General features: G+C 40.6%; 1 protein-coding gene across 1 annotated transcript in view; it reads left to right on the plus strand.

Annotated features, from left to right (window-relative positions):
- Positions 1-14140, plus strand: part of DGKH (diacylglycerol kinase eta) — a 118517-nt gene extending 104377 nt beyond the window's left edge. Inside the window, exons 26-29 of the mRNA XM_045012714.1 lie at positions 1094-1213; positions 1341-1449; positions 2896-3026; positions 13555-14140. Coding sequence (XP_044868649.1) covers positions 1094-1213; positions 1341-1449; positions 2896-3026; positions 13555-13644 — 450 coding nt within the window. The 3' untranslated portion in view covers positions 13645-14140. The remainder of the gene's footprint in view (positions 1-1093; positions 1214-1340; positions 1450-2895; positions 3027-13554) is intronic.
- The last annotated feature ends 3253 nt before the right edge of the window (positions 14141-17393 follow it).

Below are 17393 nucleotides of genomic sequence, written 5' to 3' on the forward strand. Positions count from 1 at the left end.
CATGGAAGAATCCTGGTTACTCCACCTGTTCCATTTCTACTTCCTAACCAGAGAAGAGCTGTACATCACATGAAAAAATGTGAGGAATGGGCAGCGTTGGGCTTCCTGACACTATAAGTTACACTTGTTTTCTCTGATGCTGTTTTTTATCTCAGGGCTTGGCTACACTGGCGCTTTACAGCGCTGCAACTGTCTCGCTCAGGGTGTGAAAAAACACCCCCCTGAGCGCAGCAATTTACAGCGCTGCAAAGCGCCAGTGTAAACAGTGCCCCAGCGCTGGGGAGCGCGGCTCCCAGCGCTGTAAGCTAATCCCCATGGGGAGGTGGAGTACCTACAGCGCTGGGAGAGCTCTCTCCCAGCGCTGGCGCCGCGACCACACTCACACTTCAAAGCACTGCCGCAGGAGCGCTCCCACGGCAACGCTGTGCAGCTCTAAGTGTAGCCATACCCTAAGTTTTCTCCAGGCCACTGGCCTTTATTAAATTCTTACCTCCCTTGTTGCGTGACATCATAGTCCAACAATAAGAACATACAACTATGAGCTTATAGCAGAATTGGGAAAAGCACAAAATATTAATATTTTTACATTTGGCACTGTGCTGATTACCAGTTGTGCTTCTGGATTGATTAGGGTGACCAGATGTCCCTATTTTATAGGGACAGTCCTGATTTTGGGGTCTTTTTCTTATATAGGCTCCTATTACCCCCCAACCCCATCCCGATTTTTCACATTTGCTGTCTGGTCACCCTAGGATTGATGGAAGTACAAGACCACAAGACTAGGGAATTTCTTACTGTAAATTTGGTTTCTCTGGGCTTGTGCATCCATTAGTTTGGGAGACTCTCCCATGTGCTTTAAATCTCCATTTATATTTCTGGAGTGTGATGAGTGATGGCAGAAACGGATAGGTGGGCACACATCAAAGTTTTAGCTGTTTTAGTCATTCTTGTAGTTAGGACCAACCCAAATGCAGTCTCTGGATTGGTGAAATGCATGCGCAGGGAAATTAGATGTGGTAAGAAATTCCCCATTTGTTTACTTTCAGTATAAGGCAGCCATTTAACATTCTTTTTCTGGTTTGTTCATAAATAGCAACTGGATCCCCCCCATGAAGAGCTGCTGTCTGATGCATTACACAGTGTGGAGACTGAACTGAGAAAACTTGCTGAGATTCCATGGCTTTATTATGTTTTCCAACCAAATGATGATGAGGTAGGCCAGGTTATTACTCCTAAGTGAAAATAATTTTATTTCACTAGACAAGAGTAAATTAGAATTCCCCATCATCAAGTGAGGCAATTTTAAAGTTTAGTGGTTGTTTTCCTCTTTTTCCATGCAGGATCCCCCTCTGGATTATTCTAAGAGAAACAACAGAAGTACAGTATTTCGCATAGTGCCAAAGTTTAAAAAGGAAAAAGTCCAAAAGCATAAGAGCAGCCCTCAGCCTGGTATGTGTTTTGACATTGCAAGAAAGATCATAACTTTTGGAAGAAAACATGATTTCATATCTTTCATAATAGCTAAAATAATGTGCAACACCTAGAGGATAAAATCCTAGCTCCACTGAAGTCAGGGGGAGTTTTGCTGATTGATTGAGTTAATGGGATGAGGATTTCTTGCAGTACATTTAGCAGGTGTGTGTCAATAGGATCCCCAAACAACTAGGTGAATAGTAGTAGTATTTTGTAGCTACTGTTTTGCCATCTACTTTTGGGATAGAATGTCCCATGTGTCTGTTTGGGTGGTTTTATTTAACTAACTCCATGCTATCACAAATCATTTATAAACCAGTTCTGTTTCTGTATAAATCACTGATTCTGGTTTTTCAGGGTAGTCTGAGAGGCTGCACAATGGCTTTCATTAACATTTGTTTAATTGAACTAGTCATCCTTTAAAGTCCCAAATAAGTTTTCACCGCAGTTAATTCTGTACATCAAACAAAATCCTGCTCTCTTAATTAGTTAGTAGAAGTTGAACAAACTCCACTCTCCTCTCTCCCCACTGTTATCTGTGAACATACTGCCCTGAAAATAACTGGTGTCACAACAGACCTAAAACTGCTCCAACACCTTGGTCTTTCACGGCAGGCAGTGTGTTAAACTGCCCTCAAATGCAAAACAAGCTCTCTTCAGTTGTTAATCTGAATTTAGCTTCTCAGTTCACTAATATGTTAAAATATAAAGCATATTAGAGTACTTCAGTCTGAAGCTAATCAGCATTGAATGAAAGATAAACAAAGGTACAAAAGAATAATAGTAACATAAAACTACTTTATTTGAATAAACTTGGCCTGTTAAGACTAATGTGGGCAACTAACCTTAGAGAACAATGTTGTCAAAGAGCTTTTTAATGGTCCATGCAACCGGTATAGTTAATAGAATATTTGTTGCATTAATTAAGAGCACTAGAAAAACTTCTGAAGTTGGGCTTGCATGCTGCGATCACTATAGGAGTACAGTATATATGTTGATTTTACATTTTAATTAGTATTTGAAGTGTGGTTTTTTTTTTCTGACTGCACTGCAACCAATAACGTGTCATTAGTATACAGTGGAACAAACCTGGATCTTGCACCACTGATCCTAATGTGATTAAAAGTGAATTTGTTGAAGTATATGAGGTTTGATGGCTTTATTGAGGAAACTGGAGTAAAGCTGAAAGCACGGCTGCAAAGCAAAGAACCCCATCTTTGTTTAGATACCTTCTAATGTTTATTGCTAACCTCTAACCTGCATGTGAAAAGAAACTCGGTTTTTGTGGAAATGATACCTTTAACCTTTCCCTTTGCTAGCACGGCAGTTCTACTCTGTTTTCCACTCTCTTTGGCCTAACCTTTGCTTGTAATGCATTTGAGCATGTAGAAATTAAGGGGGTTTTGCTCTTAACTTTGGTAGTTCAAAAATGGGGCACAGATGAAGTTGCTGCTTGGCTGGATCTGCTCAGTTTGGGAGAGTACAAAGAAATCTTCATCAGCCATGACATCCGAGGCTCTGAGCTTTTGCACCTGGAAAGGCGAGATCTTAAGGTATTTCCTTTGTGCTACTTTTCTGCTCTTGAGAATTTTCTTTGACAAAAACAAAACAAAACCTTTCTCCTGTCCTTGCTTCTGTTATGTGCTTGTAGCTTGGCTTATACTGTGCAAATATGCAGTAAATTACTACACGCTGTCCTGTGGCCTGAATTTCTTATATGTTGACCTGTATTTTCAAGCCAAGGATATTAACAATATTGGAGATTATCTTTTCTCATGCTTCATATAGAATGATAGTATGTTCCATCAGGCTCAGTGAAAGCACTCTCATTGTCTTACCTACATCAATATACTACATTGTTAACTTTAAAAAAACCTCAGTTTTAACTAGATTTATTAAAGAGGATCAGTGTGGAAGGCGAATTATTCATAATCAATTTATTAGGCTAGTGATAATTATTTTAAATGTATCTAGTGCAAGGTCAGTAGGTAAAAGTTCATTTAAAATTATGAATACATTACTTCAGTAGTCAATGTATGGAAGATGAACAGTTTGATGATAGTCTTCACACTGGCCATTTGCAAGCTTATGAATTTGTCTGTCAGGTGTCTAAATATAGCCTTCAGTACAGCTTTTTGTTTTGTTTTGGGTCAGTTTTTAATTTTGTGAAAAAAATCAAGGCTTCTATCTTTCTGAGATCACTTATTTAAAAAATTAAAAATCATTCCTCCCTCTTCAGTTCAAATAAATAAGAACCATGTTTTGGAAGAAGAAATGTTAGTGTGTTGAAAAATATTAGCCTGGGAAATGAGAGTTACTTTGCACTTTGAAATGGTGTTATCTGAGATTGCTGGTCTTTTTCAGGATCTACTTAAGTGCATCCATTATATGTAATAGAGACAGTATCTTTGGGGATTCATTAAATTACTTTTTCCTGGAACAGAAATAATGACCTTTTGATAATGTGTTTGAGAAATCTGCATGCAAAAATGTGCAACTTCTCATACTGCATAAAACAAGAGGTTTCAATGTATACAGTATCCTAACATTTACCTCTAAAACACAAGTCATTGTGTCCAGCCACATCTGAATACTGCTGCATGTCTAGGCTGTTTCCATGTGGACATCTGTAAGGATGCTCCATTAAATTGTTTTAAAAATTGCTCCCATAGCCTGCAATACTTCTTGATAAGAGAGTGCTGACGTATGTCTGCCGTGGGAGGAATGCTGTTGGCAAAGGTAGTTGTGTTCTTGTAATGTACTTAGGGTATGGCTACACTTGCAGCTGTACAGCACGGCCGCGGGAGCGCTCCCGCAGCAGCGCTTTGAAGTGCGAGTGTGGTCGCGGCGCCAGCGCTGGGCGAGAGCTCTCCCAGCGCTGCAGGTACTCCACCTCCCAGCACTGGGGCACTGTTTACACTGGCGCTTTACAGCGCTGTAACTTGTTGCGCTCAGGGGGGTGTTTTTTCACACCCCTGAGCGAGAAAGTTGCAGCGCTGTAAAGCGCCAGTGTAGCCAAGGCCTTAGTCTTGTATGATACATGTCACTGGTCCTTCTGTTTTATCCTGCATCAGTGAGACCCGTGAGCCTCTTTGTCACTGCATTAAACGCTTCCATTGAGGCCTCACAGATCCCAAACCTGCAAGAACCAAGAAACAGAAAATTATCCAAATAATACATCACAGACTACATTCCAGTCTCTGGTGTAATTGCCCATTGTCCAGCTATACTGAAAGAAGGAAACTTTATATGGATTTAATGAGGCCGCAGCTTTATTATTAAATGTCTGGGACAATCTGGCAGATAAAAGTGTATAGTGCAGGCAATTCCATGTCCTTCAAATAACTACCTGGGGCTTCTATCAACCCCCCTTCATTTTTAATCCAAGTCCCCCAGCCAACCCCTGGCTTTGACCTTAGCATCCATCCCCCACCTTGTAGGGGAGGGTTAACGTGGACTATAAGAAAGGGGGGTTTGGCTCTCTGCCATACCAATCATAGGAGCCCCAAACCGCTCCCCCTGCTCTGTTCCTTTAACTAGCACATCCTTTTTAAGTGCTTTACCAGCCCATTTATCTGGTCACTGGATGCCTTCTCTATGGAGTACCTGCACTGGACATCCACCCCACACTTACAGAATAAGTTGCGACATATAACCTAACAACCTTTCCTCCTCACTGTAATAGGTCCTCCCTGACACCTGCTGTCGGGAAGGCGAAAAAACCCCACTCCACTGAAGCCAATTTGGTGTGAGGGAAAACATTCCTTCCCAGCCCCCATAAAAAGGAGTAACTAGCGCAATGCCCAGCAAGTCCTAACCCAACCTGATATTTGCACCTCGAGGGGAGAGAAGTGGGTGGGTGCTGCCTTGCCTGCTGCATGGAGAATGTCTGAATCTGCCCCTTTTAAAGCCTTCCGTCCTTAGGTACCCAGGGGATGAATCACCCACCCTTTTTACATTGGCTTCTGACTTCCTTCCTTTCCCCCTACCTGTACAACACTGCTACCTTCCTCTGGCAAGCCAGGACAATGTCTTCTCCCCACCACCCTTTTCAGGTGCAGTGCAGTCATTCTGAACAGGGACTAGACAATTCAAAAGCTAGACAGGAAACTCGGCACCCCAGAGCTGTGGCTTTCTCAAAATGATAAAAACCCTTGAAAGGAAAAACCCAAGAGATCAAAATTGTAGTAAACAGCATTACAGCAGGCAAGGAAAGTCCCTCTGGCCTTGTGCAAGGATCATTTTGATTATGTGATCAAACTGAAACTTAACCAAGTAGCTTTCTGCAATGTGACCATTAACTGACCCTCCTTGAAGCTAGGGCAAATGATTAATCAAAGTGATTTTTAATTGCCAGTGGTGCAGGGAAGCCACTATCCATGAACTACAAAGAGGCTAGGTCATGTGCAGTAACCACATCCTTTCCTCCTTGCGATCCACGTTTGTACAGGCCCGTACTTGTACTATGTGACATGGTCTTTGATCCATCACCTGTGTGTAACCATCCTGTTCCCTAGACTGTCTGCAGTGAATTTACCTTTCACCTTGCCTGAGCTATGGGAAATGGCTTCTGTCTGTTGCCCATTATAACTAAGCCTGCCGGCCCACCTCTCTCCTCTACTATCAGAGGGTTACTGCAAAATTTTATCACCAGGAAAGCCCTTTCATGAACCAGATCCCCAGTGCTGGAGTGTGACCACTTCCTCCTCACCCCAGCATCCAAGCTGAAAGTAATTTATCAAGCTGAGGAACCTGACACCAGTCTTTTCTCTGTCATAGTTGGTATGTCCTGGACTCAGTTTGTGCCTCTCTGGGGCATCTGTTCAAAATGGAGAACATTCGCAAGCAGTGCCAGATGTCCCTCAAGACTCTGCCTCTCTTGCCCCTTCTCCAGCCCCAAGTACCTGATCTTAGCATGGACCTTCCATCCACAAGATCTCTCCCTTCTTTTGATGGTGGTGGGAATGAAATATTGACTGTCAGTGCCACAGGAGTTGTGGAAGGAAGGCCTGACTTAGACCTCAGTTCCCTTTGTCTGCTCTACAAGCAGACTCCCTCAGCATGTCCCCAAGTGATTCCCAAATAGTCTGTGCAGCTACATGGGGACGTATACTAAGAGGAACAATAAACTCCTGGCATCCCACGGAAGCCCAAACAGTCTGGCCAGTCATTGCCTCAACCTGTAATTTGAAGGTGGAGGGGGCAGAGAGGAGGGCTGGGTTGGATTATTGAATTGTTATAAGATTACATCTGGCTTTTATTATAACTCCTCCACTTCACCTTTCTCATAACTTTTAGAAATATCTCCTTGTCAGTTGAAGTTTTGATTGTAGAGGTTTTTGTTGGTTGGTTTGTTTTTTCTTTCAGTACTTGTGCAAAATCCAGTCACCCATTTTATGAGGATTTTATTTATGAGGGTAGAAAGTAATATATGCTGGTTTCATCTGTACTCTGCAGCTTCTCTGTGTCACTCAGGAACCATAAACCTGTTTTTTTGCTGGTCAGACAAGCTCAAAGCAGCCAGAGGATAGCAGTGATTCTGACCCTTTAATTTTATATTGTTAATGCATTTAAGATGCTTATTTGCACATGCATTACTCAAAAATAGGAAAATTGTTCTTCTCCCTGAGTTCTTCTCCCTGAGAATTAACCTCTCTACTAATTTACAGTTATTAGCATTTTAAAACTGCTCCTGTGCATGAGAGCTGGTTGCTAATATTCCTAGCTGCAAGAGTGTCTATTGGGTTACAGTGGTAGCGTAGTTCTAATGTCTCCATAGAAATATTTCAGCACAGAAGTGTGTCCTATATTTGAAGATGCAGGATCTGGATGGTTGTATAGTGAGAATCAAACTGAAATTTATGGTGAGGGTTGTGTATTGTTTTCATCTTTAGTTTTTGTTAACTGAGTAATAGGAATTAAGTGTTGTTGTAGCTGTGTTGGTCTCAGGGTATTAGAGAGAGACAGTGGGTGAGATAATCTAATTTATCAGACCAACTTCCATTGGTGAGAGAGACGAGCTTTCAACCTTACATAGAGCCCTTCTTCAGGTCTGAGAAACGTACTCAGTGTCACAGCTAAATACAAGATGGAACAGATTGTTTAGCCTAATTAGTTAACACACATTTCAATGGACAATTCAAGATGAAGTGGCCCTTTAACATACTCCAGTAATGGGGGAAGGAAAAAGGGGGCAGGGGGAAGGAAAAAGGAGGGAGGTGTTAGTGGGTTATAGATTTGTTGTAATAAGCTATAAAGCTGGTATCTCTGTTCAGTCCATGATTTTTAGTGTCTAGCAAAGTTATGAATTTAAGCTCCCAATTCATAACTTTGCTAGAATTATGGTGCAATGTCATTATATCAACCTAATTTCCTACAGTAGACCAGGCCTAAGTACATTTCCCAGACTTGAAGAAAAGCTCCGCGGCCTGCTCTACACTAGAAAATTAAATCCAGACCCCAGGGTGGCATAGTTAAGCCAACCTGACCCCTAATCAACATAGCTACTGCTTCCTAGGGAGGTGGCTTACCTGTGCTGAAAGGAGAACCCTTCCTGTCGGCATAGGTAGTGTCTACACTGAACCTTGGCCTGGTCTACACTACGCGTTTAAACCGGTTTAAGGAGCGTAAAACCGATTTAACGCCACACCCGTCCACACTAAGAGGCCCTTTAAAATGAATATAAAGGGCTCTTTAAATCGATTTCTGTACTCCTCCCTAACGAGAGGAGTAGTGCTAGTATCGGAATTACCATATCGGATTAGGGTTAGTGTGGCCGCAGATCGACGGTATTGGCCTCCGGGTGGTATCACACAGTGCACCACTGACCGCTCTGGACAGCAATCTGAACTCAGATGCAGTGGCCAGGTAGACAGGAAAAGCCCCGCGAACTTTTGAATATTTCCTGTTTGCCCAGCGTGGAGCTCCGATCAGCACATGTGGCGATGCAGTTAAAAATCAAAATAAAAAAAGAGCTCCAGCATGGACCATGTGGATGTGATCGCTGTAAGGGCAGGCAAATGTGTTCTATCAGCGCTCCGTTACAGAAGACGAAATTCAAAATCATTTTTAAAAATTCTCCACACAGACGCCATAGCAGGGACTCAGCGCACTGCTGCGTGACAAGCGTAACGGAAAGCCAAAGAATCAAATGGACGCTCATGGAGGGAGGGAGCGGGGACTGGAGGACTCAAGCAATCCCACAGTTCCTGCAGTCTCCGAAAAGCATTTGCATTCCTGGCTGAGCTCCAAATGCTTCTAGGGTCAAACACAGTGTCCGCGGTGGTTCAGGGCATAGCTCGGCAATTTACGCCAACCCCCAGAACTGAAAGGGAAAACAATCCTCTCTTGACTCTTTTACATGTCACCCTATCTTTACTGAATGCTGCAGATAGACGCGATGCTGCAGCAGTCAACACCAACATCCTCACTCCCCCCTGCCATGGGTGGCTGATGGTGTAATATGGCTGATATCCATCGTCATCATCAGCCTTTTGGCACATAGGGCAGTGCAAAAGGACTGGTAACCATGCCGACTAGCATCCAGTGAGGTCGACCATGGGTGCCTGTGTAAAAAACTCCTTGCTTTTTTCTGGTAGGTGGTGCAGTATGGCTGGTAACCGTCTTCATCATAGCAACAGGGGGCTGAGCTCCATCAGCCCCCGCCCTCCATGTGTAAAGAAAAGATTCAATTGTCCCTGGACTAGCAGCGGGATGCCGGGCTCCTCTCCCCCACACTGCTTAATGTCCTGTCTGGACTATCATAGCAGCTGGAGGCTGCCTTCCACTCATTTCTCACTAACAAGTCACTGTGTCTTATTCCTGCATTCTTTATTACTTCATCACACAAGTGGGGGGACACTGCTACGGTAGCCCAGGAAGGCTGGGGGAGAACCGAATCAACAGGTGGGGTTGTTGCAGGAGGACCCCCTGTGAATAGCATACAGCTCATAATTTCTGCGGGATCTGACACAGAGCAGCTGTGCTATCTGGTTCTATGATACACTGGTTCTCTAATACACTTGCCCCATATTCTAGGCAGGACTGATTCTATTTTTAGATACCAAAAAGGAGGGATTGACTCAGGGAGTCATTCCCAATTTTGGCTTTTGCGCCCCCGGCTGATCTCAGCCAGGGGCACTTATGACAGCAGCAGATGGTGCAGTGCAAAAGGACTGGTAACCATGATCATCTTATTGCCAATTTATGGCATGGTAGATGGTACAGTATGGCTGATAACCATCTCTGCTGTCATGCAAAAGCAAATGCATGCTGCTGTGTAGCGCTGCTGAATCGCCTCTGTCAGTGGCATCTAGTACACATACGGTGACAGTCACAAAAGGCAAAACAGGCTCCATGTTTGCCATGCTATGGCGTCTGCCAGGGCAATCCAGGGAAAAAAGGCGCGAAATGCTTGTTTGCCGTTGCTTTCCCAGAGGAAGGAGTGACTGACGACATTTACCCAGAACCACCCGCGACAATGATTTTTGCCCCATCAGGCACTGGGATCTCAACCCAGAAATTCCAAGGGGCAGGGGAGGCTGCGGGAACTATGGGATAGCTACGGAATAGCTACCCCCAGTGCAACGCTCCAGAAATCGACGCTAGCCTCGGACCGTGGACGCACACCACCGATTTAATGTGTTTAGTGTGGCCGCGCGCACTCGATTTTATACAATCTGTTTTGCTAAACCGGTTTATGTAAATTCGGAATAATCCCGTAGTGTAGACGTTTGTCTCTCTCACCAACAGAAGTTGGTTTAATAAAAGCTGTTACCTCACCCACCTTCTGTCTCTAATAGGAATTACAATGTTCAAAAAAAGCTCTTTTAGAAAATATTAAAAAAATCCTTTGAGATTTGTTAGATTTTGGACTCACTGGATGTCTTTGTTAAATTAGTAATAAAGCTAGAGGAAATCTCTGATCTTAAAGATGTTAATGTAGAATTCTATATATATTGTTTGTTTGGAAATATTAAAATGGAAACCTTTTTGCCAAAGATTGAGTGGCAGACCTTTTTTGGGCAGGGGGAGAGGGGAGGTAGAAGGCAGCCTACCCTCTCTAGCCTTATCTCCAGAGTATAGTACAGATGAAGATTCCCTGACAGCTGACAATTTAAGAAGAAAATTGTTGCAAGAACTTTCATCAGGTTCTTCTCCAGTTATTTTTCAAGGATCTCTTGAGTACTTACGTCATTGGGTGCTAGAAACTGTGAAGTGAGCTGGCAACGTAGCTAGCTGTGTGGCATGGAAATGGGAGTGGGGGGGAGAAGGTCCTGCTCTGGAGCTAGAGTTGAAATTGTGCTGAGTTTCCCCCTTCCAACCTATGTTAGCTGCCATCTTTGAAAACCCAAAGCAAATGTTGGCCAAATGGAAGTTTGTTAATCAGATGTCAAATAAATAGAGAGATATGATCCCAGATATAAGGTGATTAATGTATGCTTTTGGAGAGTGGGGTGCACTTTGTGATTTGCAGTGTGTTGCTGTTCCAAATCCCTCCCTTTGTGTAGGGCAAAAGTCAGAATAAAAGAATCCCTGGAAACTTTTTGGCATCTAGATGGCATCTAAGGTCGCCATATGTGCTGTCTTCTCAAAAGAATGGTTTGGGGAGATCTCCACAAGAGAAAATTCAGAGCTTTTTTACCCTTGTTTGGTTTTTTCCCCTCAAGGATGGCAAACTTTAACTGAGGGGCCAGGAGAATTTGTAATGAGAGTCTGAGGCCTAGGGTTGAGGAAAGAGCTGTTGATATGCTGAAAGGGTCATAACATGATCCTGTCCTCTTTCTAATCCCTGAAGTCTGACAAAATCCTGCTACAATGTTCAACTACCAAAAAATCCTACGAATGAAAACTCTGGCAACGCCTCATCAAATTCATGCCCAAGTTTGGTGGTGATGGTGAAAGATGTATATTCTATTTTCATTCTATGTTGAAGTGACTGTAATTTAGATGGAAACAGTAGATCCTCTGACAAATTGTTGCAAGGAGGTTTCTGAGTAGTTGCTTTGAACTTTTTTTTCTTCATTAGAAAATTAACTTGAAGGCAAATAAGAAAATTTTCTACAACTTTGAATCTATAACCTTATGCCTGTTTGTTCTCAGGAAAACAGTTGCAGTCATTGTTATGTGTGTTTAATAATTGTTGCATACATTAACTATTTTTCTTTCTTAGATGTTTTTGTTGAATACTCAAGAAAGAGTGAGATTGACAGCAGAGGATAGAACAAAGTGCAGTACAGACAGATGTGCTACAAGTTTCTTCACATTAGTCTGTCAATCCAACTAAATGTGCAAAACCCTTGCAGTTTTAGTCTGGGGTCCATTCTGAGCAGGACCTTCTAATTATGCTGAATCATCATATGTGATGGTCTTGAGCTGTAGTGTAGATAATTGTCCATTGAGAAACAGGACCAATTTCTTTCCATTTCCTACCTAACCTGACTTTGAACTCAAATCTTCAAAGGTGAAGAGAGGCCAATGTGTTCAGTTTGTACCCACTTAAATTTTATATAGCAAAAGGGATTTCTTTCAGTTTTATACCACTCTCTCCTTGGCTCAGGCTGGTAAATGGAAATTAAATTGCATAATAACTTAAGTATCAATGCTTATTTCCAGAGTTTTAGATGTCTTCAGAACACATATATGTGAACTCTTGTAGAAAGTGTGCATACCATGATATGTATATTGTTACCACAGTTTTTACAGTACATTAAAATAAGAATTAATTTATGCTGCCCTTTCCCTCTCTATTATTCTTGATGTGGAAAATGTATCCTCCTAAAGTGGAAGATTTTATATTTCAGAAATAGTTTATATGTTCATAATTTTTCAAATAACTTTAATAATATTTAAACCTTGCACTTACCTGGCATAATTAATCCAAGAATTCCAAAGTGTTTAACAAAGGTGGGTTTTGTATATGGGGAAACTGAGACTCAGAAAGTTTAGGTAAACTGCTTGAAGTTACATAGTCAGTAGCAGAGTCAGGAATCCCATTCTGCTACTCTGACCGCTAGACCAATACAAATTAAGCAAGGTTCAATTCCTTTTTTATTTCAACTACACACTGTTTACAAAAAAACAAAAAAACTAATTCCATAAGCAACCCATAGTGGGTTGGGTTAAATAAAAGTATGATGGCTATTGCCAAAAATGTAGACAAATTGTTGAAATAAAGTGAATGAAAATGAGTAAGCTGAAACAAATAAATAATTCTTGCACAATGCCCTTGAAATTCTGCAAATTCACTGCCAAAAGGAATGAGTTCCAAAGGTGTGGGTGGTTGGGGGGAGGCAGCCTCTTCGTAAGAGGTCCTTGCTACTGCCAGTTCTGAAGAGTTGGGTCCCAGAGAACACTATCAAGAACATTTCAGCTGATCTTAACTGCCTCATTGATGTACATAGAGAAAGTTATACAATACATTCAGATTTGTTTCTTGTGTACTTTCCCATTTTCCTTCTAGATGTCATTATCATGTTTGTCAGAAACTTTCCTCTAATTACCAAGCATATCCATGTTAAGATACTTATCTTTCTGGACTGAGAAATTCACTGTAACTTTAGCTATTGTTCTCTGAAGGAAAGTTGTCCTACATACCTGTAGACCTACATCTACTTTCCCATGGGGATGTGCGTATTTGCTGATTAAGATAGGCATGTTAGAGCCACAGATAAAATAAAAATTGATGGATGGAAGCTATGATCTATTACATCTCTTGAAGTCAACAACTGCTATGTTAGAGAGGAGAAGGAGATTGAGCAATTTCTGGAAATTTAAAAAAACCTAATGGCTGTGCACAGAAGTCAGGAGAACACAAAAGTAAGGGTTTGTGTTAGATACAGCAGTAGTTGCAGGTAAGTAATTTTCTCTGTGCTGAATAGAAAGAGGTTCATGATAAGTTGTCTGTAATGTATATTTTTTGCTACGTTAGATAACACTTTGCTATTTCCACATTTAGAAATGTGTTTGCTGTTGCAGATCACTTAAAATGAACTGTAAAGGATTCTGTAACTGCTGCTGGCTGAATTGCATTGGGCTTTTTCTCTTTTGTAAATAAAACCCTCCTCTCCTTTTCTTTTGTAGGACCTGGGGATAACGAAAGTGGGTCATATGAAGCGAATTCTCCAGGGAATTAAAGAGCTTGGCAAGAACACTCCCTTGTCTGACGTGTAACAATACTGGTGCTATCCTTGGAAGGAGAGAGAATTGCTAGTTAGCAAAGTGGAGGCACTTTGCTGTCTTTGTAGTTTACTATATGGTTGAATAAGCACTGGTGTACTATGCAGGTTAATATATCTGCATTCTTGTGTGGTGAAGAGCTTGACCTGAGAATCTGAACGGTTTTGTGCCAAAAAAAAAGTGGGGGGGGGTTATATGTGCTGTGAAGACCTCTTCTTAGTGTGCAAACGTGGCAAGTTCAAGTAAGCACATTTTGGTAAAGAGGTTGGTATATAGTGAACTGAATTGCCTGGAAAATGTAATTAAGTAATGATTGCTTTCCTTACATATGGCCCAGTACAGCTCTCTTACAATGCAGCAACGTATCAATGTAGAGCCTGAGTTTGCCTGGTTAACTTTCTGAGGCATAGCTTCCCTAAAACATTTTGTACAGAAGACTGAGAGATGGAACGTTCCTGGTTTTGCTTGCAAGACTGACATTGCCTCAGGTACTTAGCACTCACTGGCCAAGGAGTATGGTTACAGACACCACGAATGCAAACTATAATGCATGGTGTACCTGTCTGAATCGTCTGTCTTTCTGTTGCATGACATATCTGATACTTTAAACACTTGAACAATTTTTATATCAGTTTTAATAAGATTTAATTTATTACTACTTGTGTGTCTTTTATTTGGTTACAGGCACTTTTCTATTCTTCAGTGTTGTATTTTACCTGAACATGTTATGTGGCAAAGGACTTGTGGATGTGAACACTTAGTATCTGTGCCATATTTAGCAAATGATGTGCATTATATATAATTGACACATTCTATAGTTAGGTTTTTAAATTACCCATGTAGACTAGGTATATCAGGTAATTAATGCCTGAGTGTTTTGGAGAGAGAGGTACCTCACAAAATTATCAATCAGCTTCCTAAATGGAAAATTATGAGAGAATTTTCTTATGGCGCATTTCAATGTAGCTAGTCAGTTACCTTGAATATCTGTACTATAATTTATTTATTATGCAAAAAGAGGATTAAAAAGGTTAGTGAAACATTTTTTAAAAGCCAGAAGTAATTTAATGTTATTTACTATTGTATAAAATGTTTTAATGTTATAGCTGATTTGATTTTGTGAGGTAAACTTCCCCAGTCTGATACAAGAACTTAGCCATGTGCACCATTTTAATATTATTTTTTAAAGGTTCATTAAATACCAAAACAATGTATGCATCTACTCCACATATCTATATTCAGTCTGTTTCTTACCAGTACTACTGCACTGGTAAATCATACATATTTAGTAAAAATGTTAATCCTTTCCCAAGTATTGTACACTATGCATGCTTAGGTAAATCACATGCAAAACAATAATACAGAGTGTAAACAGGTTCACTTAGAATTACTCTGATACTAAACATTTCATTAGAACAGGGTTTATGCAATTCAGTGGGGGTGCAGCTAAACAAGGCATAGTTTTATAATTAATTGGGTTCCCAGATCATTTTTCACCAAGTATTTATCTGATGGGAAAAGAATTTAAATATCTCTGGAGGTAAAAACTACAGTAAAACTACTTAAATAATTAGGATATCTTGTTGGTTCACAACTTGGGTATAGTTACACAGTAAGTTTTCTCTATACTGAAAACTTACATCAGCATAACTACGTCTCTCAGGGATGTGACAAATCCACAACCCTGAGAGACTTAGCTGTGCCGACTTAACCCCTAGTGTAGACAGTGCTAGGCTGATGGAAGAATTCTTCTGTCAACCTAGCTATCACCTCTCAGGGAAGTGGATTAACTATAGCAACCACTCCTGTCACTGTAGGGAGTGTCTACACTGAAGTGCTACAAGAGTACCTGTAGCCTTTTAAGTGCAGACATACCCTAACCAGCTTGTATAAAATGGATACCTCCTTGCCATTTGTAAGAATGCAGCATGCCAGCAAAAGAGGCATAGCTTTTACTAATATATCCTCCTTTTCAACAACAGAGGCTTTGTCAACTCTTAAAGGTTAAAGAGTAGGTTAATATATGATTGCTTTATGATATTTGAGCAGACTTTCATTTGGTTTAAAAAAGTTTGTTTCCCACATTTTTAAAGGGAACAGTGTCAAGTATTAGGTTTAACTTTGACCTACCTTTCTCATTTGGTACCTGGAAGGTAAATGTCTTACTTAAATTTTTTTCTAACATCCTTCGCCACACTCTTGCCAGGAAATTTTAATTAAAAAAAAAATAGCTCAAGTCTGTCTGTCTCAGGCGCTATGTGCTCTTCTGCTGTGGAGTAAATAGAAGGACACAGTTCCGAGAACTATGCTGACATAACTGATTATGCTGGTAAACAAACAAAAGAAAGAAGCTGTGTTCCATTAGGTTTTCAGCAAAAACCAAACCAAAACAAAAACTGTTTGCCAAGTGCATTATTTTCAAGCTGTTGTACTAAAAGGGTATGCAAACAATAGAGTTTTAAGAATGTACTTGACACTGACCCCTTTAATTATGTTCAGATGACATCTGTTATGTCTCTATAAACCATCTTTCCTTTCTCTCCCAGCTTCTCTGTAAGCTACAGTGTGTACATTTTAATGTGCAGCAGCATTCTAATTTGGGGGTGTTCTGATAGAATATATAATTAATCTTGCTGGTAAACTCAAGATTACAATTCATTGAAGTGTTTTCTTTGCTTTCCTAGTCATAGGATGAATTCTCTCTAACGTGCTCACTGTCTCACTAAACAATGCATAGAATTGGGCATATGCAGCAGAATTTCTTAAGACTATACAGAAATTGAGAAAGAGGACTAAAGTGACTGCCTTTGAAAAGGGTGAACTCCTTTTGCACAGGAAAATGTATTATTAATAATTCCTCTTTGTTATAACACGCCTAAAATTACCTCAGGATAGGACAACTTTTCAGCTGTTGTCTTTCTATCAATAGTCCAGGTTTTTTAAATGACTGCCAAAGAATTTAACGTCAGTTATGTAAGTGGGGGTTTTTGAATGTACAAGTTAGATTAAATATTTCAGACTTTATTTATATTGTATTTGACAGAGGCCCAGGAGAGAAAATTTTATAGGAAACTATGACTCAAAAATGTATTGCATATCAGTTCCAAATGCATTGATGAGTAGAACAAAAATAACTAAAGAATCCTTTTACTGAAGGCACAACGTCTATAATGTTGTTTACCTATGTGGATTTTCTGCAGAAAGTACTCTTTAAACACAGTGTTACTAACTTATGATTTGATAGCAACTTTTGAAATATTAAGTGTTTTTGTTAAAGCCCCAGCTCCTGGAGTCCTTTTTTTTTAAAGTGAGTTTCAAGTCCTCATGGCTATGGAGAAAAGGTTGAAAACATGTACTTGAAGGGCTCAGAAAGCAGAAGGCAAATGAAGAGATCCCCCAAACTATTATGATTGGGGGTGGGGGTCTGACTCATGACAGTTGAAACCTTGTGGCAGGTAATAGGGTACTATAACCAAAAAACAAACAAACAAACAACACCTTACTGGAGGAAAAAAAACCCCATGATTTAATACACTTAATATAACTCTTCTGCTCCTGTATGTAGACAACTCACCTCTGCCCCATTCCAAATATGTGCAAGGCAAAACAGGGCAGTTGTTATTAAAAAGGAAGTGACGGTATTTGTTCAGATGACCTGGCTCTACTTCTTAGAAGGAGGAAAGGGAGACATGCATGTTAAAATGGTAGTAAATTGTCATGGGCAGATATATTATCTTTAAATC

The sequence above is a fragment of the Mauremys mutica genome, chromosome 1 (assembly GCF_020497125.1).
Source record: "Mauremys mutica isolate MM-2020 ecotype Southern chromosome 1, ASM2049712v1, whole genome shotgun sequence".
In the NCBI taxonomy this organism is placed as follows: domain Eukaryota; kingdom Metazoa; phylum Chordata; order Testudines; family Geoemydidae; genus Mauremys; species Mauremys mutica.